The 26,148-nt window shown below is 49.4% G+C and overlaps 1 protein-coding gene across 3 annotated transcripts in view; it reads right to left on the reverse strand.

The window, feature by feature from the left end:
• Window positions 1-87: 87 nt before the first annotated feature.
• Window positions 88-26,148, reverse strand: part of peak1 (pseudopodium-enriched atypical kinase 1) — a 63,336-nt gene continuing 37,275 nt past the window's right edge. For all 3 annotated transcript variants that reach the window (XM_040163798.2, XM_078082951.1, XM_078082952.1), the window contains 4 exons: window positions 18,194-21,660; window positions 11,922-12,163; window positions 7,860-8,653; window positions 88-3,274 (listed from right to left, as the gene is read on the reverse strand). In XM_040163798.2, coding sequence (XP_040019732.2) covers window positions 1,952-3,274; window positions 7,860-8,653; window positions 11,922-12,163; window positions 18,194-21,525 — 5,691 coding nt within the window. In that variant the 5' untranslated portion in view covers window positions 21,526-21,660 and the 3' untranslated portion in view covers window positions 88-1,951. The remainder of the gene's footprint in view (window positions 3,275-7,859; window positions 8,654-11,921; window positions 12,164-18,193; window positions 21,661-26,148) is intronic.

The following is a 26,148-nucleotide window of genomic DNA, read 5'->3' on the forward strand; positions in this document are numbered from 1 at the left end:
CATCGAGAGCCAAACAGTCTGCATGACAGTAATTAGGGACATGGACTATAGCCACAGCACAGCAGCAATAACACAATGGCACAACAGTTTTATATAAAAACATATATTTATTGTTCTGTTACTGTTGGATAACTTGATCAACAATAAATGGCGTCAAGCCGCGAGACAAACTGTACACATATTAATAGAAAAGCCTCAGAGAGCTTCTGGTTTCTTCTGTTCAGTGGCAATCGATGCAGAGCGAGAGAGAGGGGGGGGGGGGGGGGGGGAGAGGGAGGGGGCAAGAGAGAGAGAGAGGGAGGGAGAGAGGGCGAGCGAGCGCGCTGGCTTTAATGGTGCGTTCACACGTCTTCCTTCTAAGTGGTTCATCTCCTCGACAGAGAACAAGGTGTAAAAATACTGCACGTGGTTCTGTACATGAAATCGGACCGCGAGCTGCTTGCAGAATAAGATCTTTTTCATGTGTCCTTTGTTTAGGACGGTGTTAACTACTCCACAGCCCCCCTGAACCCCCTTTTCCTTCCCCCCGACACAAGTGACGTCTAAGAACGCCCAGTAAAGCTCTTCACAATGGATTCATGATATTTAGACAGAAAGAGGTGCTCTGTACTCGACAAAATAGCGTGTGGGTTAAAATAGGAGGGTTATACGTGTTCGTACTACATAAACTATTTAAAAAGGCTTGAATCTGTAGGTGGAGGACACACACACTCCGCACACACGGCCTTCAATGCAGCAACCGCTCAGACTCGTACTGTACGTCTGCAGCAAAAGGGATCACAGTACCCCCCCCCCCCCCCCAGTGACAAGCTGAGCTGCAACCAGCCAATAGGACGTGCACTTGGGAATTCTGAGTTGGCAGGAAGGCGCCTGAAGTAAACAGAGCGCTGCCACGCCTTCAGGCGTGTGTTACGGCGTCCCAGGAAGCGGGCTGAGCGCTACGGGCCGATCGCATGGAGGACTCCTATTGGCCGAGGGCTTTCACCTGTGGGACTAAGTGGTTCAGTTGGAAGATGGGTTCCAGACAAGACCGGCTCCGACTGTCGCTTTTCAGTTCACGGCAAACTTTTACATTCCACACGCTGCGAAAAACAAACTCCAACAAACGTCCTCTGGGCTTCTGCTGCTCCCCCGGGCGCCCAATGTGCAAACGTCACCCTCGAAACCCAACGAGATGGACCAAGACCCTCTATGCGGTCCCTGCAAGTTCCACTGAGCCGATGAGAATCCGTTTATGTGCCACAAAACTAACGGTAAAGAAGTCCTTTAATAAAACAAGCGGCATTCATTGCACATACTCCCTCCAGAACGCAGCATGCAGGGCAGATGTGGCCCAGCTCCACTTCAAAGCGTCTAAAACATCTGGAAACGGAAAGCCGAAAGAAAAGAAAGGATGCTGTAAAACAGCAGCTTTCAAGGGTCAACTTGAGGGCTTTTGAACTTTCAAATCTCATTTCACAAAGTCTCAGCTGTCATCTAGTTCATGTGAGCATTTTGTAATAAACTCCACTGAAGTGTAAACGTTGTGGCAGATCTTTAGTAACAGTGGTCAAACATATTTGTATGTCTCACTCGGATTCGATTATATCACATGTGGATAGTTTCTCCCCAATGCTTCATTATAAATGACCTCCCTTCATCTTCATCTTTTGAATGAATTCAGTTGCTGTCAAACGTTTGGACGCTTTCTCATTGAGTGTCCAAACTTTTGATGCAGCTGTGGTTAAACTACTGTGAGGGTATCAAAGTTCGCACTAAAATTTTGACACAAAAAGAGAAAAAGAAAAGAAATTATTTTCCATTAAACTGTGGCTCGAATAACGTAACATGTTAAATTGTTAAATCTCTTCAACATTTAAAGAAGCGATGAAGTGAACAATGAGGCTGCAACAACAAAGCTCCCGATTAGCTTCCATCAGAGGGAGCGATCCGTTTCCATAGTAACAGAAACTCACAGCGGCTGTGACTCAGTCAGGTGGAGGCCGTGTGTTTGAGTTTTGCTCGGTCCTGCGTGGGCTGGCTGGTTCTGGTTCTGGCTCTGTGAGGCCGGCTGTGGCTGCGGCTGCTGCAGGATGTGCACCACCCGGCTCAGAGTGTCCGTGGTGGCAAACGCCAGGTACTGGCAGCACAGCCAGTCCTCCAGGCTCACGCCGCAGGCCGCGTCCAGCGAGCGCTCGGCGAACTTGATCATCATCAGCGTCCGCTTCAGGTCCAGCCAGTTCTGGAGGGTGGCCTCGCGCTGGCTGGTCGCGGCCCCCGACATGCAGCCCAGCGCCTGGAACAGGTCCTCCCGGGGGCCCCAGAGCAGGCACTGCAGGCAGGCGCGGCCCTCAGACATGCGGATGCGCTCGGAGGGGTTGACGGTGAGCAGCAGCCTGGCGAGCTGCTGCAGGCCCTGAGAGTAGAGCGAGCGGACGGGCAGCGCCGGCAGGTCCGCCCACGTGTACTCCCGCTCCTTCAGCTCCGGCGTCTCCTCGAAGGGGTTGGGCCGGTGCAGCATCTCGTAGATGAGGATGCCCGTCTGGAACTCGTCGCACTTGCGGTATTGCGTCGCCGTGACAATCTCGGGCGCCAGGCGCGACTGGTCGCGCGGCGTCCCGGGGTCGGCCGCCATCAGACTGCTCTTCTGTTTGGCTTGTGAGAAGTTACTGATGATGAGGCGGGCCGGGCAGGTGGCGGCGGTGACCGAGGTCGCACCGGAACCGCCGCCGACGTTGCTGCTGTTGTTGTTGGGCTCGAGGACGTCCAGGTTCCACGGGTTGCCAGGTTGGCAGTGGACCAGCAGCAGGTTCTCCAGCCGCAGGTCACAGTGGGTCACGTGGTACGGCTTCATGTGCTCCAGGCCCGAGCACAGCTGCAGCAGCAGCAGACAGACCTGCCGCTCGTACAGCTCCGGGTTGTGAGTGTGTCGCGCCACGCCGTCCCTGACAAAGTCCGCCACCGTCTGGAAGGGCACCTCGCGGGTGATGACCACCACTCGGCTCCTCAAGCGGCCAACAGCGTTCATGTGACCGGCCGACGGGGTTTCATCCGATTTGCTGCTCGGCGCTGGGGAGTCCGTCTCCTCGGTTACAGTCTTGATATCGTTCTCCTTTAGCCCATCTACATGGTCCTGCTCGCCGCCGTCCTCCTCCCAGGGCAGCAGGCGCGCGGGCACGTCGGCCAGGAAGTGTCCACAGTCCTGCTGAATGTTGAAGTGCACGGACAGGCTCTGCCTCACTGCCAGGCTGTGAAAGAACTGCTGCTGGGTCTCCTTCACTTTGCTGCGACAGATCTGGAGACGTGACAGAGAAGAGTTCTTTCAGTTTTCATTGTGAAAAGACAATGGACGCTATGGAGCTCAATGGGGTACACTAGCCATTAAAGAGGCACCAATGAGCCACGCGTCTCACCAGGTCCAACCCTAAGTTGGCTGGATAGGGGAGACATGTTGTGGGGCTGCTCTCAGTTATGTTTTATTGTAAAAAGAATTGAAATGTTTCGGGGTTTGAATAGACCAGAAGAACAATGACACCAACTTCTAAAAGATGAAAACTCATGGTTGAAGCTCCAAACTGTCCAGAGATCGCTGCAGATTTTGATGAAATCAACAGCAGTGTTCAGACGTGACCAAAGCGGATCTTTGAAAATAAAAACGATGACTAAATCTATTCCAACTTTCGTTAACGAGACGAAAATGTTGATACTCTTTTTCATTTCAATGTTAGTAGCACTTAAAAGGAAACGTACTTCTAGCAGGACTGGACCGCAGCACCCGGGTAGAATCCGGCTGTGGCGAGTAACGAGTCTCACTGGCCACGTGGCAGCTGTAATTCTTTATCTATTGTTTATTGTAGTTTAACGGCGGATATTAACGCGTCATGATGACGTCATCCACGAACCCAGCGGTGCTTCTTGTGCACCGACTACGGACCGCGACGACTATTTTACGCTTCGGTGACTTTGAACGCGGCTTCGTTAGTTTAGCTCAGTTTAGCTCAGCTGTCTCGGGTTAGCTGCCTGTTAGCGGGCTGAAGCCGCGCTGCTTCACAGAAACATGAAGACGCGTTTAAAGACCGTCGGACCTTTCTGCTCTGTTCTCTGGCGACGGCAGGCAGCGTTTCCTCGCTGGATGAGACGCTCCGTTACAAACGCGTCTAACGTAATAAACTCATTGCAGGTTCTGAAGCCTCACGCATTTCTAACTGTAGTTCACGCGCCACATCGTGAGAAGACGTTAAACCGTCTCGGCCACCGTACGCTCGTTACTAAGCAACATAGAGGCGCGCACCCGTGACAGGTGGATCCTTTTGATAGAACTGCTACAATATGGCTATTAAATGTGACGAAAACTAAGCACTAAAATGTGACTGAAATGAAAATGCATTTTCGTCGAAAGACTAAATCAAAAATAGCTGCCAAGATTAACACTGGAACAGTAACACCGAACCACCATTATCCGTTTGAGCAGCGAACACACCAAAGACCTCAGAGACGTTTTCTCTGAGAACATTTCTGTTAATGACCCGTATGAGGAGCAGAGAGGAGCAGAGGAGCAGATAGAAGCAGAGAGGAGCAGATAGAAGCAGATAGAAGCAGAGAGGAGCAGAGGAGCAGATAGAAGCAGAGGAGCAGAGAGGAGCAGATAGAAGCAGAGAGGAGCAGAGAGGAGCAGAGGAGCAGAGGAGCAGATAGAAGCAGATAGAAGCAGATAGAAGCAGAGAGAAGCAGAGAGGAGCAGAGAGGAGCAGAGAGGAGCAGAGAGGAGCAGATAGAAGCAGAGAGAAGCAGAGAGAAGCAGAGAGGAGCAGAGAGGAGCAGAGGAGCAGATAGAAGCAGAGAGGAGCAGATAGAAGCAGATAGAAGCAGAGAGGAGCAGAGGAGCAGATAGAAGCAGAGGAGCAGAGAGGAGCAGATAGAAGCAGAGAGGAGCAGATAGAAGCAGAGAGAAGCAGAGAGGAGCAGAGAGGAGCAGAGGAGCAGAGGAGCAGATAGAAGCAGATAGAAGCAGATAGAAGCAGAGAGGAGCAGAGAGGAGCAGAGAGGAGCAGAGAGGAGCAGAGAGGAGCAGAGAGGAGCAGATAGAAGCAGAGAGGAGCAGATAGGAGCAGATAGGAGCAGATAGAAGCAGAGAGAAGCAGAGAGGAGCAGAGGAGCAGATAGAAGCAGAGGAGCAGAGAGGAGCAGATAGAAGCAGAGAGGAGCAGATAGAAGCAGAGAGGAGCAGAGAGGAGCAGAGAGGAGCAGAGGAGCAGATAGAAGCAGATAGAAGCAGATAGAAGCAGAGAGGAGCAGAGAGGAGCAGATAGAAGCAGAGAGGAGCAGAGGAGCAGATAGAAGCAGAGAGGAGCAGAGAGGAGCAGAGGAGCAGATAGAAGCAGAGAGGAGCAGAGGAGCAGATAGAAGCAGAGAGGAGCAGAGAGGAGCAGATAGAAGCAGAGAGGAGCAGATAGAAGCAGAGAGGAGCAGAGAGGAGCAGATAGAAGCAGAGAGGAGCAGAGAGGAGCAGATAGAAGCAGAGAGGAGCAGAGAGGAGCAGATAGAAGCAGAGAGGAGCAGATAGAAGCAGAGAGGAGCAGAGAGGAGCAGAGAGGAGCAGAGGAGCAGAGGAGCAGATAGAAGCAGAGAGAAGCAGAGAGGAGCAGATAGAAGCAGAGAGGAGCAGAGGAGCAGATAGAAGCAGAGAGGAGCAGAGGAGCAGAGAGGAGCAGATAGAAGCAGAGAGGAGCAGAGAGGAGCAGAGAGGAGCAGAGGAGCAGAGGAGCAGATAGAAGCAGAGAGGAGCAGAGGAGCAGAGAGGAGCAGATAGAAGCAGAGAGGAGCAGAGAGGAGCAGAGAGGAGCAGAGGAGCAGAGGAGCAGATAGAAGCAGAGAGGAGCAGAGAGGAGCAGATAGAAGCAGAGAGGAGCAGAGAGGAGCAGATAGGAGCAGATAGAAGCAGAGAGAAGCAGAGAGGAGCAGAGAGGAGCAGAGAGGAGCAGATAGAAGCAGAGAGAAGCAGAGAGAAGCAGAGAGGAGCAGAGAGGAGCAGAGGAGCAGAGAGGAGCAGATAGAAGCAGAGGAGCAGATAGAAGCAGATAGAAGCAGAGAGAAGCAGAGAGAAGCAGAGAGGAGCAGATAGAAGCAGAGAGGAGCAGAGAGGAGCAGAGAGGAGCAGAGGAGCAGAGAGGAGCAGATAGAAGCAGAGAGAAGCAGAGAGGAGCAGAGAGGAGCAGAGAGGAGCAGATAGAAGCAGAGAGAAGCAGAGAGGAGCAGAGAGGAGCAGAGAGGAGCAGAGGAGCAGAGAGGAGCAGATAGAAGCAGAGGAGCAGAGGAGCAGATAGAAGCAGAGAGGAGCAGAGAGAAGCAGAGAGAAGCAGAGAGGAGCAGAGAGGAGCAGAGAGGAGCAGAGGAGCAGAGAGGAGCAGATAGAAGCAGAGGAGCAGAGGAGCAGATAGAAGCAGAGGAGCAGATAGAAGCAGAGAGGAGCAGAGAGGAGCAGAGAGGAGCAGAGGAGCAGATAGAAGCAGATAGAAGCAGATAGAAGCAGAGAGGAGCAGAGAGGAGCAGAGGAGCAGAGAGGAGCAGAGGAGCAGAGAGGAGCAGAGAGGAGCAGAGGAGCAGAGAGGAGCAGAGGAGCAGATAGAAGCAGATAGGAGCAGAGAGGAGCAGAGAGGAGCAGAGAGGAGCAGAGAGGAGCAGATAGAAGCAGAGGAGCAGAGGAGCAGATAGAAGCAGAGAGTAGCAGAGAGAAGCAGAGAGGAGCAGAGAGGAGCAGAGAGGAGCAGAGGAGCAGATAGAAGCAGATAGAAGCAGATAGAAGCAGAGAGGAGCAGAGAGGAGCAGAGAGGAGCAGAGAGGAGCAGAGGAGCAGAGGAGCAGAGAGGAGCAGAGAGGAGCAGAGGAGCAGAGAGGAGCAGAGGAGCAGATAGAAGCAGATAGGAGCAGAGAGGAGCAGAGAGGAGCAGAGAGGAGCAGAGAGGAGCAGATAGATTTTTCAACCATATCTATAAAGCAGTACTGCTATTTGTTACATAAAGCGCCAGGTTAACAGACATATCCATTGATTGTGACATTCCAGAGATACTAAGTAGCTTTAAAGCGCACCGCCTCCCTCTGGATTTGCACAAACGGTGGAGACGGTGCTTTCAGGGTCCGATGGATGCTTTAAGGTGCGTCCGCTCCCGCCGCCCCCCTCGCCATCCACGCCTTAAATCTCCGGCTGCTTTTAGAATAACTTATTTCCCCGTTAAGATGGTTCAGCTACTGTAGAGAAAAGGGCGCCGTCTCTCGCTCTTTAATCTCATGAAGTGCTCGGCGAGAACGACAGCTTTGTTTCTCCGACGCGCCCTGAAAGCAGCTCCATATCTCACGCGCTGCCGCTCAGCGCCGCTCAGCATCTCGCCGTCGTAGACGAGCTTTGTCATGTTTGGCAGAGCGCCTTGAGCGCCGTGTACAACCAGTATGGATCAACCCATTAACCAATCTGTTCGTTTAAATTGTTTGTGCTTCATCAATTAATGTTTCACATAACTAACGTGCCGCATCATACATATTTTTATATTCATTTCAAACTTTTCAAAATTGAAAATTAAAACCTTTTAATTTATTTATTGTAAATGACCTCTCGCGGCCCACCTGCAGTACCTTCGCGGCCCACGCTTTGGGAATCACTGCTTTAGAGCATTAGTATTGTTTTACACATACAGGGAATTGTTCTCTGCATTTAACCCGTCCTGCACAGTGGGAGCAGTGTGCTGCCGTAAAGGCTGGCTGTCTTGGTCAGGGACACTTGGACATGGGACATGGAGCGGCCAGGACAACCCTGCGGTGTCCTCTCCATGCACCACCGTCGCCCCAGGGACACAAATTCAAGGGATTCTTGAAGTCAGACACCTCACCTTGATGGCGTAGTTGACCAGCGGGTCCTTGGCGTAGGAGGCGGTGTAGTACACGGCGTCCCCCGCCTCACAGCAGGGTTTCCCGGTGGTCAGCCTGAAGTGGGACCAGCTGTCTGTGCCGAATCCCAAGTGGTCCTTCTGACCGGCCATGAAGCGGTCCTCGCACTTGGTGGCAAGTTTCCGCAGCGTGTCGGTGTGCAGCTCGCGGATCTTCCCCACCACCTCGTCCCAGCTGTCTAACCCCCTGTACAGAGCGGCCCTCTGGGGTTTGGGGCCTCCGGCGGCAGCAGCGCCTCGGCCCGCTGTCCGGCCCCTTCCAGCCAGGGACTCTGTGCTCGGGTAGGCCCTCCTCTCAGCGCCGGTTCCAGCAGACAGCTGCGCGACCAGCGAGGACGTGCTGTAGCTCGGGCGGCCCCTGTCGGTGGGCGTGGCGGCCGTGGGTCTCTCCAACGAGTCGCCGCTCTCGTGCCCGCGGGCCCACTGAGGCTCGGAGCTGAGAGAGGAATCCTGGCTCGCCGTCTCCCAGGTGGAGTCCAAGTCGTAGATGGGGTTGGCGACGCTCAGGTTGGTGCCCCCGGGTTTCGCCTCTGCGCGAAGTCTCAGGAGCGACTCTTTGCCCGCCAGGTTGGGTTCGGTACTGGAGCGGGGCACGGCCTTCTTGGGTAGTGGTGGGGGCGTGGCCTTCGGGGCAGGCTGCTCAGAGAAGCCATCCAGGTCCATGGAGGCCAAGGTGTCGTTGGAGGATTTGATGTTCCTTGGCTGTTTCAGTGGGATCATGTTGGCTCTGGATTGACCTGCAGGGAAAGAAAGACAAAAAGTGTGTACTGCGAAGAGAAGAATGTGGAATACGACATTGAAATACAATTTGGGGGCAAGAGGCAGTTTACTATTTCAAATCCAGGGCATTTCTGACTGTTATCTTGTATCTTTTTACTCCACTGCATTTATTCTAAAGCTGCACTTCATTGCAGATCGCGTTTTTACATGTTGTCGAATGTCCTGCCGCTCACCGTGCCAAACCCCCCCCGAGGGGCTGACACGAGGTTGTGCACTGCGGCACCTGAGGGCACCGATGGCCCCCCGAGGAGGATTCGAGCCGGAGAGCGGGACAGCTGGAGACGAGTCGTACCCAGCAACCATCCAGCTGCCCGACCCGCAGCGAGGCTTAAAGAGGCCTCGTGGAGAGCACGTCACTGACCTGGTTTTTCTGGGATTCTGGTGGAAGGGAATCGGGGGAGGGGGTTGATTGGAATCCTCTAAGACCATAGAGGCAGATGGGTCGAAGACAAGTATCTGATGCACGAGGGGAACGAGCCAGCCCGAGCTTTAGCTTTTGAAAGGGTGCACGAGGTCACCGACCACCTGCACAGAAGAGAGGCCGCCTGGTGTTTGAGGACGACTGAGCCACATCTTCTGCTAAATGCCCCCCCCCTCACGCTGAAAGCTGCTGCGTTAACAAAGTGCTACTGGTCAATTTCTGTCGAATGATACGAGTCCTCACGTGTGCATCACGCTGCCATCATCTTAAGAAAGCAAATGAGGCCCTAAAACAGCGCTGCCAGGATGAAGTTAAATGAGTCTTCGTAATCCTCCCTGCAACGGGGGGGGGGGGGGGCACATAGTTCCTCCACCAATCTGCAGTAATCCAACCCAGAAAGCAACAGTCTCCGTGGTCCAATTGTATAGATCTTCCATTGCAGCAACAAGGCCGTGATTTAACTTCAGTATACAGACTAACTTGTAAAATTAGTCCAATTAGGAATAGCTAATTCCTAATGACGTAGTTCTACGTCATGATGGACTGAACCTCATATGGATCACGTGACCTCACAACAAACAACTTGGTGAAAGTAAAAACCCAAATTGATTTAAAACCGCTGCTGTTTGACTAAAATCTGTCCTGTGACCATCTAAAGGAGATAAACGTTGGAGATCTCAATCCCTCCAAAATCTGTGCCAGATTAAAGCAATTAAACCTCAAGTTTCTAAAACAACCCTTTTTCCATTTCCTCCACGTGAGGTTCAGAGGCCGGATTCATGATTTGTGGTACAAAACAATCAACCATTTAGTCACATCCTCAAAGTGATATAAAAATGTACCGACGTCTAAAATGTAAATAAAATCGTATTAAAAATACATCAATCAATTTGAATTCCAGCGAGCAGCAGTCACCAGCGTTTGTTGAAGGAACTTGTTGCCGCGGCTGATGGAGGAAGTGGGTAGAATAAAGAGGAACACGGGGAGCAACAAAGACGTGATAAAAGAGAAAGAAGACAAAGGAAAAGAGGTGAATAGGAGGCACACGAGCAGAGACACCAAGGAGGGACTGGGGGGTCAAAAAGACAAATACCGAGCGAGGAGGAGGAAGAACAAGCCTACCTCAGATCCACTAATGACGCAAAGTTTTTGGGTGGACGCGGTGCAGCAGCTGCGCAGAGTGAAACGTTGCTCTCTGCTTTCAGCCCTGAGAGTGAGTGCGGAGCCCCCCGCTGCCCACCCAGTGCCACACACGGGTTAGAGAGACACCGAGTGACGCCAGTCCTCCACCAAGATGTGTGAGAGAGAGAGAGAGGGGGAGGGAGGACCCATCCATCGCCCACACAGCCAGCGATGAAACGCCCCCCGGCCCCCAAAGGAGGAACCTTGTCATCGTGGTACTTGAGTGTTTGAGTGGCATTTGGGCATCGTGGTTTATTGAATATAGATTTGTTTCTATGGCGATGTCTGTTGTTGTGAGCTGCAGAGACACTTCAGGAATAAAGAAAAAAAGAAAGGCTCGACATTTGGATTTTTTGCTTTCAAAAAGAAAATATCTGCACATTGCCTCCTCTTTCCCAGGTGGTTATTTTTAACCACTCATAACACTATTCTCTAAAAGCTCAAAGGCTGTTTGAAGCCATCAGTTTGGTGTCCGTGTAGAATACCACAAGCATTGAGACAGTATGCTGTGGAGAACACAAATCAATTCGGGACTTTATTGTTAAATTATTTGTTGTTTATTTATTGATTTTGACGTTTTATATGTAAACAAAACTCATATATTTGATAAATTCAACATCCGCCACAAGCAAGGACGTAGTAACACGTCCAATTACACAACTTGTCTGTCTTTGTTTTATTAAATATTAGATATGTGCACTACAGTACAGACGGAAAGAATTGATGCTGAAGAGGTGATGAAGCCTTTTTCAAAGTGGACGTGAACGTTTATATGTCAGAATAGGAATATTAAGAGAACAAAGACATGGTAATAGTCGGAGATATGAGGGTAAAAGCTAATGATGCTAATAGCCGCTCTGTGGGCAGTCGAGCCGCACGCAGAGTTAATAAGCCAAAAAGCTGTTTCTAGATGGAAACAGGATTGTTTGTACGCCCCCACATGCCCCTGGGGGCATTGATCCGGGCCGAGCCAGGACACAAGCAGCCCCACAAAGAGGAGAAATTCAGTAAGTTACAAATGGTAAATGGACTGTACTCGTACAGCGTTTTTCTAGTCTTCTGACCAATCAAAGCGCTTTAACACTACATGACATCATTCACCCATTCACACCCCGATGACATCATTCACCCATTCACACCCTGATGACATCATTCACCCATTCACACCCTGATGACATCATTCACCCATTCACACCCTGATGACATCATTCACCCATTCACACCCTGATGACAGGAAACCACACACAGTGACACCTGCCCATCAGTCACTAACATCCACACACTGTAGTCACAGCTACAGGAGCCATGTTGGGTTAAGTGTCTTGCCCAAGGACACATGGACATGCGGGTCAGCAGAGCCTGGGATGGAACCGACAACCCTCTGATTGGAGGACGACCTGCTCCCCACTCACCCACAGTCGCCCCACAACTGCATTAACATCATACGATGTGTCAAAAGTTAGAACGTAGAACAGATGTTTAACAAGGAATAAATTACGACTTGTTGAACGAGGTGTTGAACGAGGTGTTGAACGAGGTGTTGATGATTCTGAGGTAAGATTCATTTTCATTCAAACCTTATTTTGGTTAAGGGTAAGGATTGGTGAAACCTTCCTTCTTACCCAGGTTGGTGTACGTGGCGCTGCAGTGGCTGGAGGCGGGAGACGGGGAGCGATGGGAGTGACTCCCGTCCTCCTCCGACTCTCCGAGGCTGGCGCTGCCCTCGCTGGCTGAGGCGCAGACCACACTGGCGTGGGCTCCCTCCTCCTCTCCGAGCAGCAGGGCAAGATTCACTTTGGCGGGAGGGGAGGCGGCACTGGGCGGCACCTGATCCCTGGCGCTGGTTGCACCGACTGGTACCCGGCTGCAGATGACAGAGAGAGGAAAGTCTGATCAAATTTCCATCGTTTCATTTTGTCCATTGGTTCGTAAATCTAGTTGTTTTTCTGTTGGTGTTTAATTCTGCGTGAAAAAAAACAAGTCATGAAAGAACAGGGAGACCATAGCGAGCTCCAATATAGAATATTATATATATAACTATCCAATATTAGTGTGGGGAAATAAAGGGGGGTAAGAACAAGCGGGTATCTGGTATCTGATCCGAGGTGTTTCATGAGGGGAGATGAATTTCATCTCCTGTAGCAGATTGTCACCTAATCATCACACCTCGTGATCAAACTAAAACGAGACGCTTAGCAGTCTTTGAGTTGTCTTGTATTGACGCACTCTGAAGCTGGAACACAGAATACAAAAATAAATAAAACTGAACCTCCCAGTCTGACGACTAATGGGTTTAAATTGCAGTGGCGTTGATGTGAACCAAAAAATCCATGTGAGCAGTAAGGAGTTTGGTATTCTAAAACACAAGGCCTGCCTTTATGTTTCATTTCAGCATATATAACTTGAATGAAGACCGACTGCAGCTGCACCAAAAATACCAGCGTTTCATCGACAGCCATCTGGGATCATTCTGATCACAGTAAATAAGAAACCTGGTTGCTGCCCTCTGATCTGAGAACAGTTCAGCCACCTGGGCCGTGGCCCCCGCAGGCCGGCTGACATTCTGAACCACCCGATTGGACCACACACAGCACCCGCCGAGGGTCCGTCCCTGCCGGCTGCTCCAACCTTCAGATGTCTTGTTGTTTACTGATGTTGGGTGACGCTGGATCGATAGCTGCAGGCGTTGTGATGGGCGGGGCCTTTGCCTGTTGTTCATATGACTAATGTGTTATATGATGACAAAAGTAAAGATCAGCCTGAAGCACACTCTTTTAATAAGGGCGCTGTGCACAAATAGGAACAAAAGAAAAAGCTTCATCGCCCACAAGCTGGTTGTCGAGTGTATCGACGTGCTGAAACGGAAGCTGGCACGGTCAGACTTGAAATACAGAGTGTTAAATTCCACGGTTAAGCTCGGCTCTAATATCATCACGTCCTTCCAAAAACCACAGAAGCTAATCTGAAAAACAGTCTTTCTGTGAAAATGCTTTTGAATTGCCATTTTGGTGACAACTGTTTCACATGAAGCTGAAGCTGTATTTTACTTTAACGTGATCGAAAAAGTATCACTCAAAGAAGAACCCAGACGGCCATGTGCCTTCTCTGTGTGAGGAACAGATCTGACATGTTCACTGCGTCTCCTCTACAGAGGGGCCACCAATAGCCTCAGAGTTGCCACACCTTTGCACTTGCTAACAGAAGAGTTGATATAAAGACGCACATAATGTTGTGATCTGACTACAAAACGGAGAGTAAGTAAACTGTGATAAGACGGAGGCGTAGAGAATGATTCAAAGTGATAAATAAACCAGCATCTAGTGTAATAAAGTGTTCTATAATGGATGCAGAATAGTAAGGTGATTCTTGCTTGTATTGTCTACAAGAAGAGTCGTCAGAACACGGCTCTGGTTTTAAGTAACCGGACCAACCGTACACATGGGAACAAGTAATCCAAATCCTACAGATAACCAAACAATGGATGGATTACAGGCTACAAGACCTCCTGAAGAAGACCATTCCCAGAACCTAATGCTGTTTGAACAAAACATCCGGTGTGCACACACACCTCCAGAGGTCCTCGAAAGAATAAATACCTTTATGGCTGCTACACGTCTCAATGTCAGGACCTGACTTGTTCAGACGGCGCAAAGCTTCACAAACCTCTGCTGCTCTGTGATCCACAACACTCCCTACGTGGGCTCAAAACAACTTGGAAGCACTAGAAATGGCCGAGGTGGTCACAGACAAAGAGAAAAGACTCTTACCCACTGTACTGGCTCACACAGCTTCCCATCTGCAAGCTGAGGGCGATTCACATTCTAAAGAGGGCGAGTTGTGAAGAGTCCAAAAGTATTTTCCTGCGTGTGTTCTTTCCTCGTGTCCCTCTTTCAATGCGCTTTACCTGCCTAAGGTAGTGTGTGTTAGAGCTGCAGAGCACGCCCACAGTAAGATAATAAAATGGCTTCTAGTCACACACACACACACACACACACACACACACACACACACACACACACACACACACACACACACACACACACACACACACACACACACACACACACACACACACACACACACTGTTAACTCTTCAGCTGCTCGTCCACAGAAAAGGTCTGTACAATGACCCGGGTGACCTGCTGGTCTGTTCCCCCAGAGACAAGTCAAACTTGAAGACCTTTTCTTGCACCAAAAGGCAATTTCTTTTAACATGGAGAGATGCAATATTACAATTTGTCGGGAAAGGAGTGCAAATACAAGCATGCGGGGCTAAAAATAGCTACTATAAAGCTCAGTATAGAAACAGCTTTGGCTGCACAAATGATTTTTTCTCCAAATGACTTTAAAGCTCCAGTACTTGATGCACAAAGAGAACAACAACCTTCTTTGAAACTGGAGGGACTGCAGTTAAAACAATCAGACTAGCTGCCACAGAATGTTCCTCCTGCTGCCTTTGAGTTGGTCACGCCATCACACACCGAGGGCGAGCTTTACCTAGTTGCTATTCATGGAGCACCTCAAAACCTCACTCTACCTGACATGTGACATACAACACGTCAGGTGATCAAATGAGTCAATCATTAACAAGTTCATAGTGGAGGCTGTAAACAGGTGTTAAAGAAAATAGGGCACACTGGGCCAAAGTTGATTTAAAGTGTGACATATTAAATCCAGTCTGCTTAAAGTGACCCTACGAATACTGTCAGAGTGGCCAGACAGCATGTGAATGTGTGGTTTAGAATACAGCAGCAACTAAAACTAATTGTAAAAATTCTCTTCAATACATGCAGTACTCCATCATATACGCAGTTTTAGCATGTCATTACCTAGGCATCCCACATTAAAAATAAGTTCATTCTTGGTTCTTGTACCCCTTGTTAGAAAGTAGGAGTAGAGACAGACAGGAACTAGATGAGTGCTGAAGCTTTAGGCGCAGGGAAAAAGCTGTGAAGCTGCGACGGAGAAAGAATGGCGACAAGGTCTGGAGGAGAGAAATATTCAAGAGCTCACAGGACAGAAACGTGGCATGGAGCAGACATGACACCAAATGGAGACAGTGATGGCCAGTACAATGGAAAACCCATACGATGATACGGATAATAGACACATGGCAGCAACAACAAAGAGCCGACAGTGGATCAGGACGGATCAGGGGAGTAGAACGTCTGAACAAGTTGACCATGAGCTAAACTGTGTGAAGTTTGACGAATGTGCTACTTCTACCCAGTAGAGGCTGTGGGAAGCATTTGGTGAAACATATTGGGAGCTCAATGACACTCAGCAATTACATGGCCCACAATACACCAAAGTCCAAAAGCTGCACAGCGCCTGGCTTCAGTTCACAACCTGAATGGGAATGTGCCGTGACCCAGTGAGGAAGTACTGTGATGTTTGAGTTTAGAGTAGTCCACTCCAACAGCACAGGCTTTGCTGTGACTAAAGGTCATTTTCTTTTGTTGGCTTTTAGAACATTCAACAGTTTGCGTCATACATTTGTATTCCGATGGGTGGGGAACACTGAAAATACGGCCCAAAGGTGGTGCGGATGACCGAAATTTAAAATAAGACAGCAGTTGCTTATTTGAATCTAGTCTACTTCATTAATTAATCCAATCACGCACAAATCTGATGTCAGACGGTACGCTTGTAAATATTGTGCTAAAACAAGGACCCAACATCTGTGGCATCTTTATCTGGGACCATTACAGACTATGCAGGAGGGTGAGCCCAACAGCAGGTCAAAGACTAACAATGCAAGAATACAGCAAATACTACACTGCCAAGTCGACCGGTGGCTGCAAATTAATTTCTGTGTGCATGTGAGAGATCTTTATTTTACATAAAACAATGTCAATAAGACGACAATATGGCAGGTATGTAATCTAAAATATATATAGAATAATCAATTTAGTATATATAATCAAAGTCGATCTGGTCTCCTCCAGCATCTCCTTCTGTCAGTGGGCCCCCCGCTCAGGATCCTCCTTAGCTGGGCGGTGCTTCCTCCTTCCTTGGTGATCTTTAGGAGGAGCTTGCTCAGTCGGAAGACCTCCTGCTGGGTGTACTCTTCAGCCCCCTTCTTTGTGCTGCCATGCCGAGCGAGCGAACTTCTCCATGTCGGAGAAATAGTCCTCCACCCTCACTCCTCTCTCGTTCTTGGTGGCCAGCAGGAACTCCTTCATCTGCCCCATCCCGTACCTGCTGGTGACCGTCCCACCCGAGAAGATGCTGGTGGCAGAGCCCCACACCGAAGAGGACTGACTCTCCCCCCTCCCCCCTCTTTGCCTGAGAGCCTCCCCTGCTGGCCCTCGTCTTCCTCTTCAGTTGGGGGACCTTAAAACCCACCCCCCTCCTCGCTATCGGAGATTCCACCTCGAACACCAACCCCACCAACGAGCGCCCCCCGAGCTCCTTCACCTTCCTGTTGGACCCCCATCCCCTCTTTCACTCAGTCACACACGAGACCCGCCCGCTGGGCTACATTCAACCCCCCACTCACCCCCACACTCACTCCCTCACCCCCCGACCGACCAGCTTGGCTTCACCCGTCCCCTCACTAACCCCCACACTCACTCCCTCACCCCCCGACCAACCCGCTTGGCTTCACCCGTCCCCTCACTCACCCCCACACTCACTCCCTCACTCACTCACCCCCCCGACCGACCAGCTTGGCTTCACCCGTCCCCTCACTCACCCCCACACTCACTCCCTCACTCACTCACCCACCCGACCGACCAGCTTGGCTTCACCCGTCCCCTCACTCACCCCCACACTCACTCCCTCACTCACTCACCCCCTCACCCCCCGACCGACCAGCTTGGCTTCACCCGTCCCCTCACTAACCCCCACACTCACTCCTTCACCCCCCCCCGACCGACCGGCTGGACCTCACCCGTCCCCACACTCACCAGACCAACCGGTTGGGCCTCATCCATCGCCACACTCACCCCCTCACCCGTCCCCACACTCACCCCCTCACCCGTCCCCACACTCACCAGACAACCGGTTGAGCCTCACCCATCGCCACACTCACCCCCTCACCGACCGGTTGGGCCTCACCCATCGCCACACTCCATACACACCACCACGCATTCACACCACAACACATACCGAAAATAAACGAAATAACAGCTAGAAAACCCTTTCAAACAATTGATGGCTTTGATGTAATGTTAGGAGCTGAAGGGAATATCTAAATCAGTGACTATAAGGCAATCCGACTGCTGATGGATGACTAGTAACGCGCCGTGAGGTCCCATTGGGAGGAGGGAACCGCCGAGCACAGAGCCTGCTGTTCAGGTAATAGACGGCATTAAGGAGGAGACCACGTAAGCCGTTACGGTCCATGCAATTGGCACTGGAAGTGGGCGGGCAGACACATGTCAAATTAAGATCAAACACCTCTGGAATCTGTGATGAGCGATCTGTAAGATCGCGAGAGGCACTTTGGGGCACTTTGGAGGAGCGGCTGGCAAAGGTTGAGCATCATCATTATCAGCTGGGTGCCATGAATGCTTTGAAGGGAATGCATGAGGGTAAAGCCATGCAGGCATTGGATGTGAAATAGCTTATTAAATCAGAGAGGTGATGAGGGAAGAGCATGTGTGGAATTCTACTATAGGCCTTAGAGAAACATATTAAATGTGAAACTATCCCAATAAATCCTCACTAATTACAAAAGATAAGTATATACATATATCTTGTTATTTCTGGGTTTGGGATTATCTGGGCGTGTTGAGTATCTGAAACCCCATCCATGTGTAGCATATTACAGATTACCGACTAACTTGGAATTGCTGCTGTCACAAAGCTTCACTCTGGTCACAGAGTACCTGCCAATACAGAGGCATCAGAAGGGAGATAGAAAGCGTGGACAAGGCTGGATAAATACCTGAAATCCTTGCTGATGAGAGGGGATGTTCGTCCAGGGCTCAGGGTGCCGGATTCTTTGCTCTCATTTGGTGTCAGCAGAGCATCTCTGCACTCCTCCACTCTTAGTTCTCCTTCTCCGTCACCAGGGCTGCTTCCACTTTCTGGTTTGTACGTAAAGATGATGGTCGGCTTCTGTGTGGGGTCCTCTGCTTTGGCCTCCGCGAACCAATGATGCTGTTGGACAGGTGGTGGTGGAAGCATGTGAATGACTGTTCCGTCAAGACCAACAAGCTTGCCCTTGTCCTTCTCCCTCTCCACCCTCTCCCTCTGCTCATCCTCATCTCTCCGCCGACGGAAGAAGCTCTTAAAGGAGATCCAGCGTTTGGGTTTGGCGCTTTCTGTCAAAATACGTTTCCCCTCTCCAACTGGACTCGCCTCACCTTCAATTGGTCGTACAGGAGAACTGGAGGCAGAACTCTTGGTCCAGTTGCCAAAATGTCTCTGGAGGATGTTTGAAGCGTGGTACGGGGAAGATGTAGATCTAGGAGGGGGGAAGGGGGCATTCGGCTGTGACCGGGGGCTGGAGGGTGGGACAGCAGCAGAGGCACTCTGGGATTTGGACAACACTTTGGAGGGCGGGTCCTTCTTGGGTTTGGAAAGACAGCCATCAGCTGTGAAAAAGAGAGACTTGGGCCGGGCAAGGTTTTCCTTCATGGCATCGGGTGGGAGGGCGTAAAGCTCCTCGGAACTGTCGTTATTGGGTTGTATCAAGGGCGACTCCGGAGGAGACTGCGGAGGCTGAATGGAGGCAACAATTTGTAAAAGCACAGCACTGGCCTCCTCCCTATGGCTGGCCACTGTCCCAGAGGACATGGCAAATTCTTTATTGCCATCTTTACTGCAAAGAACGTCCTCACTTGTCTTGCAAGTGTGTGCAACGTCGTTGGCGGTGGGGCTGGTTTTAGGTGGGTTTGCAGTAATGGCAGGGTGATTCGCTGATGTAGTCGGAGACAGCGCTCCAACTATGGAGTTCATCACAGTGTTCAAGTCTGTAGTGGTTTTAAGATTTGGTGCCCTGAACACTGCCTCAGGGGGAGCCTTTGTGTCTTCAAAAGAGACTTTCTCCGATGTGCCTTTACCAGAGATTGTTTTCTCTGTCGATGAGGACTGGACACTCTCAGAGGACCCAATCTCTTCGTAAGTATGGCTTGTGACCCGACTACCTCCCCCTTTTGGCTGAGGCAGTTCCCCACTGAGTCCCAAGAAGCTCTTGTAAACAGCTAAATTATCATATGCATTTGGATTGATAACAATAGGTACCTTAACAGCATTCTTGGAACTGCGGGCATAGGCTGGTTCATCTCGAATTATAATGGGAAACGGAGGCATGCCTGCATTATTGAAACTGTTGAACTTGATCCCAGATAAGTTGGAAGATTTCACAGGTACAGTTCGAGATGAAGACAGCCCAGAGATTGGAGAAGTTGGAGCTGACTTGTGGCTGCAGCGTTGAGTTGGGACAGAGGGGCAAGGATTGCTGCCAACCTCCAAGTCCACTCTAGGTATCTTTTGGCGAGGACTTGTGCTTGATGTCCACACTTCTTGGTAGCGTATGTTCCCTGATTTCTTGCGGGAGCTACCTGGCATTGCTACAGATGTGGGTGATGTTGGCAGCACAAGAGAAGAAGGAGCGAGAGGGGAGCCTGGAGACAGGAGGTGACCTAAAGGTGTGCTACAAAACGATGAGGGGCTGGAAGGCTTCGACAAGTTTCGGGGTTTTGGAGTAGAGTCGAGAGTCTGTTCATCTTTGTTGGCCATAGATGCCGATACGTCCACGACAGTGTAAGGCTTGCAGATCTGGGATTTTTCTAAATTCACTATACGGTACGGTTTAGCCTGCTCCTCTGTGGGGCTAAAACTGATGGTGACGGGTTGACCAGGAAGGGCAAGGGGCATCGGCATGCCTTCTCTGCCGTCCTGATCTTCCAACCGAATGGCCAGGACAGCCTTGTGTGTTTCAGACGCCTTAAGTGGACTCGGTGCTCTGTGGACGGGCTCCTTCTTCGGTGGAGCAGCGCAGAACACAGGTCCCTTAGATGATGTGGGAGATTGCAAGCCATTTGGAAGGGTGAAGGGGGCACTGCTCCCACTGCTCAAAGTTGTTTGAGAATCCTCCGGTCGCGATGACGACGACTCCGGAGACATGGTAGACTCCGAATTTGATAGGAAACCACTGCCTTGCATGTCATGGGGCCCATACGGAAGAAGGGCTCCATTCGAGTCTACTGACGGGTATCCGTTCAAGATCTCATCATAGCTATCGTCGTAGTCCACTGCACAGATCCGCTGTAGTGAGCGGTTGCGAAGCGGCACAGTATTCCACTTTTTTCCCGCAGCAAAGCGCACCGGAGACATTGTGGCAGCACGGAAATTGGAAAATCGCGGTTGGCCTCGCATACGGATCTCCATGGCTAGTAACTCCTCATCACTTTCGTCCCAGCTTTCGTGTTCATCGTCCTCCCTTTCAGTCTCTTCGTCGTCCTCATCTTCCTCATCATCATCTTCACTTTCACTGGAAAAGTCGGGGTAGCAAAAGCGACCACCTTCTGTGCTGATGACCTCAGAGCTATCACTAAGCAACACCCGCTTTGGAGCAGGGCCGCCACCACCGCAGATGCTTCCCATGGCCAGGCAGCTTGACGCTGGAAGGCCTCTTTCCAACGACCGGCGGTATGAACTATTGATTCTTCCCCAAAACAAGTCCTTGGAACCGGAAAGCGGTGGGCTGCTGGGGCCAGGGCCTAACCCAGCGATTTCTTTTAGGACATCTGTAAGTCCACTGTTGTTATTTCCACTGGGGGTCCTTGGGCTAAGGAGTCCATAACCTTCAATCTCCTTGGTGCCATGTTCTCCTTCGTTGTTGTTACTGGGCCCACCAGGCCCCTTACAGTTCAGTCCATTGCGGTTCCAGACCGTGAAGGCTGACGTTTTGCCCAGCTCTAAAACATTTGTTGGTTGCTGCAGGTTGCCATCTGAATCCAGTCCTGCAGACGAGCAGGGCAGCATCATGGTGGGTTTAACGGCTATTGTTGGCTTCTTAGCCACTGGTGGACGGAAGTGTCCTGAGCGGGCAGACCCACTGCCAGCCCTCTGGGAGCTGATGGTAAGATTAGTGTTGGCTCTGGCTCCAGCGGGGGTTGGATTCTGCTGTGGAATTGTTGGTGACCTCTGCTCGGCTGGAGGCCTCCCTCCACTGCCCTGCGCCAGGCAGTGCAAACTCTTGGGTTTAAAGCAGTTCTTGCACTCGCCTGGTTTCCACACATGCTCGGTGAAGGTGCTGCAGGCAGACATGGCTGCTGGTCCAGTGAGGCAGCGTGCTGAGTCAGTGGACAGGAAACCCCTCCATGAAGCTACAGGCTACAGCAACTGACTGTAGTGCAACAAGGTTGAACACGATTCAAGCCTCAAATGTGGGGGGTACTGGACCTGAAGAGGAAAACAGATGAGAGAAACATGTATAAATTGTCAATTCAATACAGTATTTAATATCTAATTATATATATATATATATATATTTATATATATATATATATTCAATACAAATAGATCATCTAAACGAATTGTAAGGGTATTTCAAAAAGTAGTTAATTGTAAGTAATACACATGCACCAGAATATGGACCAAGAAAATTCCCATTTTACATTTAACAATAAATAAGAGGATACATATGAACTAAGTGAGAGAGAGTATGAAATAAAATTGTAGTGCTTGTAATGTAATGTTCACCATTAGGTGGCAAACTTCCTCTACACAGCAGCTAATCTATCCAATGAGGCAATCACCCGTCTCCTCCTAAAGCACCCTGGGCCGGTAAGAATTGAAAAGCAGAGAGCAGACAGGAGGAGGATTAAGAGAGATTATTTCTGAATCGCTGTCCTGTGTTGTTGTTGTTGTTGGCCGTTTCGGCCAGGCTCAGGTGAGATAAAAAGGTAACACTACTACTCATTGAATGAAACACTCAATGTGCTAAATCCTACAAAACTACTTCTTATACATGGAAAATGGAAATCTGAAGTGCTTCAGCTGCACTGAAGTCTGACAAATGACATGAAGGAAGAGTTCTGTCTGGATGTAGCTCGTTTGCCAACAAACCACCCTTGGAATACAACAAGTGGGTGAAGTGCTTGTGAGTACTGTAGGATTAGTGGAGGACAAGTAGTTCTTCACACATCGTCACCACAAGTGAAGTAATCCTCAGCAGGGCAATACTATTAAGCATTAAGAATGAAATAACTTAAATTAAGTTAACCCAAATGAAGTTTCAAATCTCAAGAGCACGCATTTACTGCTGACTAACAGTCAGTCCTTCTACTATACTGCACTATCGGCGAGAAGCTGTTGGCCATAACAATCAGGTATATTTTTAAAAAGGGTTTAAAATCTCCCACTATTCAGTCAATAAAAAACAACATTTTCAAATTTGAGCACAACCTCAGGTTATCTGCACCCCCACATTCGTATCAGACACATCCTGTTTTCTTCGCCTGCCAGGTCCCACTTTTTGGCGTCACATCCTTGAGTTAGTGCACAGTGCAAAAGTACTGAAAAAATAGTTTTTGGATGCAGCTATTTGCTGTTTAATATGCTTCTATTTACCGTAACATCAAATCTATTGATAATAAGTGCCGTGTTGCCAAAATAACAATTAACATGAAGTTGTTACAGGGTTAGGGTCAGCCTGTTTAATGCCACACCTACATTTGTATATTACACGAGCTGATGCTGTTATATTTCATCTATGATTGTGGTGAGCTGGCTCATTCAGCAGTATCCGAGTACACTGGGCCAGACACATATTGTAGTGTGAGGTACCTCAGAGAAATTAACCTTTATATGTTGTTTGACTTTTTAGAATGATAAAAAACATACCTAATGCCCTGACAACCATTGCCTAAAAAAAACATACATTACATAAAGATAAAAAACGTTTCTGCCCTCTCATTTATCAGAGAAAGTTCGGGCTTCACTGTAGCGCTGATAACGACATCCCACAAGGTCATAGGTGTCACATCCTGTACTGAAGGATGTTACCATGACAACGCCCTAGATCTGTCCAGGGCCAGACAGAATGAAGCAGGAACTCTCGATTCAAACTTTGATGACCAAGCTGCGATGGGAAGAATTATGCCGTTAGACCACAAAGGATGCCGTCTGACAGGAAACCAAGGCCGTAAATCAAACAATATCATCAATATAAAGGAGTGGAAGTACGCTTCTCCGGAGTGGTAACAAAAGCTACTGGGATCATGTACAACAGCATCCAGAATTTCTTCCTGAATCACAACAGGACAAAATGAAGACTTTTGTATTATTACGGAGAAAAATAGCATATGGATGTAGCATGGTATATTTTTGCACGTTGAGACAGAGCTGAATTGGCTTTGAGGAGATCTACACCAGACAGATTTAGTCTTAGTAACCTCATTTCTTCCCTGATGGAGCGGCACGGGGAACAAATAGACTTGGACCTGGACCTTGGTGGAAATATGAAAAGCATCTCCCTCACTAGTGTTCTAATAAGATAAGGCAGGGTTTCTGATCACACTTCTGAGGACCAAGGAACGTGTGTCACACAGTGTACTCTGGCCCACCAATAACCCCCCCCCCCAGTGGAAGGATGGGCAGCATATTGTACTTTTCCCTCAGCCACCATTCAAATTCATTTGTTTCCTTCCCTCCACAGTTGGTGCTGAATGACACTCCCTCTGCCAGCAGGATCTATTTTAGTTCATCATCAAGCCCAAAGGCAAATATTAGTGCCACGTTGTTACCGACGAGACCCCCCCCCCGTTGTTTTATCAGGAATGCCGGTTATGCCTCAAGGACACCGTCACATCTGCCCAGACGAGCCTTCCCTAAATCATGCCGTTCATTAAAATATGATACCTAAACATGGCACACAGACGGAGGGGGTGTGGGGGACGGGGGTGGGCTCTATCTTACGTAATGGTATCTGGTTGAACAGGGAAATGATTCTGACTGTAGTTAAACTCATTGCAAATGAAGAGTTCCTCCTGGTGCCCATCAGCCAAACAATGGACTGCTATTTTTGTGTTGCCTTCGTTATGTAACGCCTATTACACAAGGCAACAGACGGGATGAGTTACAATACACATTATGTGACTGCAGAACACTCGAGGAAGCAAAGAGCATGTCAGAGCTAGTGGCGATTGTTGCAGAGACATGAACACACACACAATACGTTAGTCCTCCTCAGGTGGGACTGTTCTTTAATACTGTCTCCATAGTAACAATGTGCTATTGATCCAGCCCTTGGGTTTGTACCCACAGTGTGACTCTGCAACATATTTGATGGGAGAGATATGAAGCGGCACTAAGAAGCAGGCAATTATTCATTGTACATATTTTGGATGTAATTGTACTCTGTCGAATGACATTTAAGAAGATGTACACAATCAACGTAAAGCAGAGCCATTTATTTCCTGAACGAATGTGCAAACACAAGATTCAGGTTGAGTGGAAACGCTTGGCGCAGTGAGTTGGTTTAGTTATGCTGTTGTGTTTGCATGCTATATAATGAAGTAATGAAGATTTAAATGTACTTGTAAAACAGAAGCAACTCCTTCATTGAGTGAAATGTAACGGGCAGCTAATGTCGGAGTGGGGAACACGTGTTCCCGTGAAAGATCAGGTTATTAAAACCGATGAAACTCTACCGAGCCCTGACCAGCAAGTACAACAAGTACACAAACTTTACACAAAGTCTTGAATAGTGAATCCTCCAATGGTACGACTGTCGCAGAGTAGGACACAATTTGTTGGTCTCTAAAAAACCACTGAATACTGCGTATCATTCTTTTCTCTGTAGCGCCAATCAGACTAACCTCGAGCAGGAGCTTTGGATGAAGGCAGTTCAGCCCAACGATGAACTGTAAGTTCCCATTCCATGCACAAGCATCTCGATTGTGATTTTCCAACATTGAGGAAGTTTGTGCGTCATCAAAGCCCGATGTGATACATTCACATTATTGTATGTGGCAAAGACAGTCTGCTGTCAGAGGCTCACATCATATGCCACATGTAAAGAAACCTCACGGCTGTGTGAAGGCAACTGAGACCGCTGGCACATGCTGAGCGTGCTAAACTCGTACTCACACAGAATGTCTACATGCACGAGTCACTGCCATATTCCCAGTGAAATGCTGAGTTCCAGCTCTTAACACACACACACAAGCTGCACCTCATTAAAACACAGACAGTCAAACAGGGTCTGGAGCTCCAGAGCGGCTCCCTGTGTTGGCCCTCGATCTGTGCCCATCTGCCCCTGATTGGGTCGCGGTAAACGGCGTCTGGTGTCGGGCCAAAAGAGATGCCGCTCGGTGCCACGACCACCGAGACACTGAGCGAGAATAAGAAGAACTTCTGAGGAGCGATAGAACTTTAGCTAAAGCTAACCCCGGGGGAGACTAATGCATTAAACATGTCCCCTCTGCGCAGGACTACAAATGCAGAAATAGTTCAAGAAATCAATTTTGCATGCAGTGAATCACATATATTTTAGCAAAAGGGAGATTGTTGTCGCTGTGCTATACGGGAGCAGATGAGAACGACACCCTCAGTGGGATTTACCAGTCTCCATTTAACCCAATCAACCCGATGTAGAAATGTCTTGAACCTGCATTCTCTCTACTGGCCCTCAGGGGCCAGCCGGGGTAAAATATGTGTAATCTTATTCAAACAAGGAAAAGAGAACACTGAGTGTTTAGCAGTATTGTCTGGTGATGACAAAACAAGGACAAACACACGGGGACTGAATGCTATGGGACTATCTTCCTAGTTGGACAGATTTTTTTGGGTACAATATTGTAATTATTGCACTGCAATCTCTGCTCGTCTCAGCGATTTCTGACATGCAGTACTGGCTGGAGCGAGTTCAGCTCCACCCGTCCCACC

Source organism: Gasterosteus aculeatus, chromosome X, assembly GCF_964276395.1.
Source record: "Gasterosteus aculeatus chromosome X, fGasAcu3.hap1.1, whole genome shotgun sequence".
NCBI classification, from domain to species: domain Eukaryota; kingdom Metazoa; phylum Chordata; class Actinopteri; order Perciformes; family Gasterosteidae; genus Gasterosteus; species Gasterosteus aculeatus.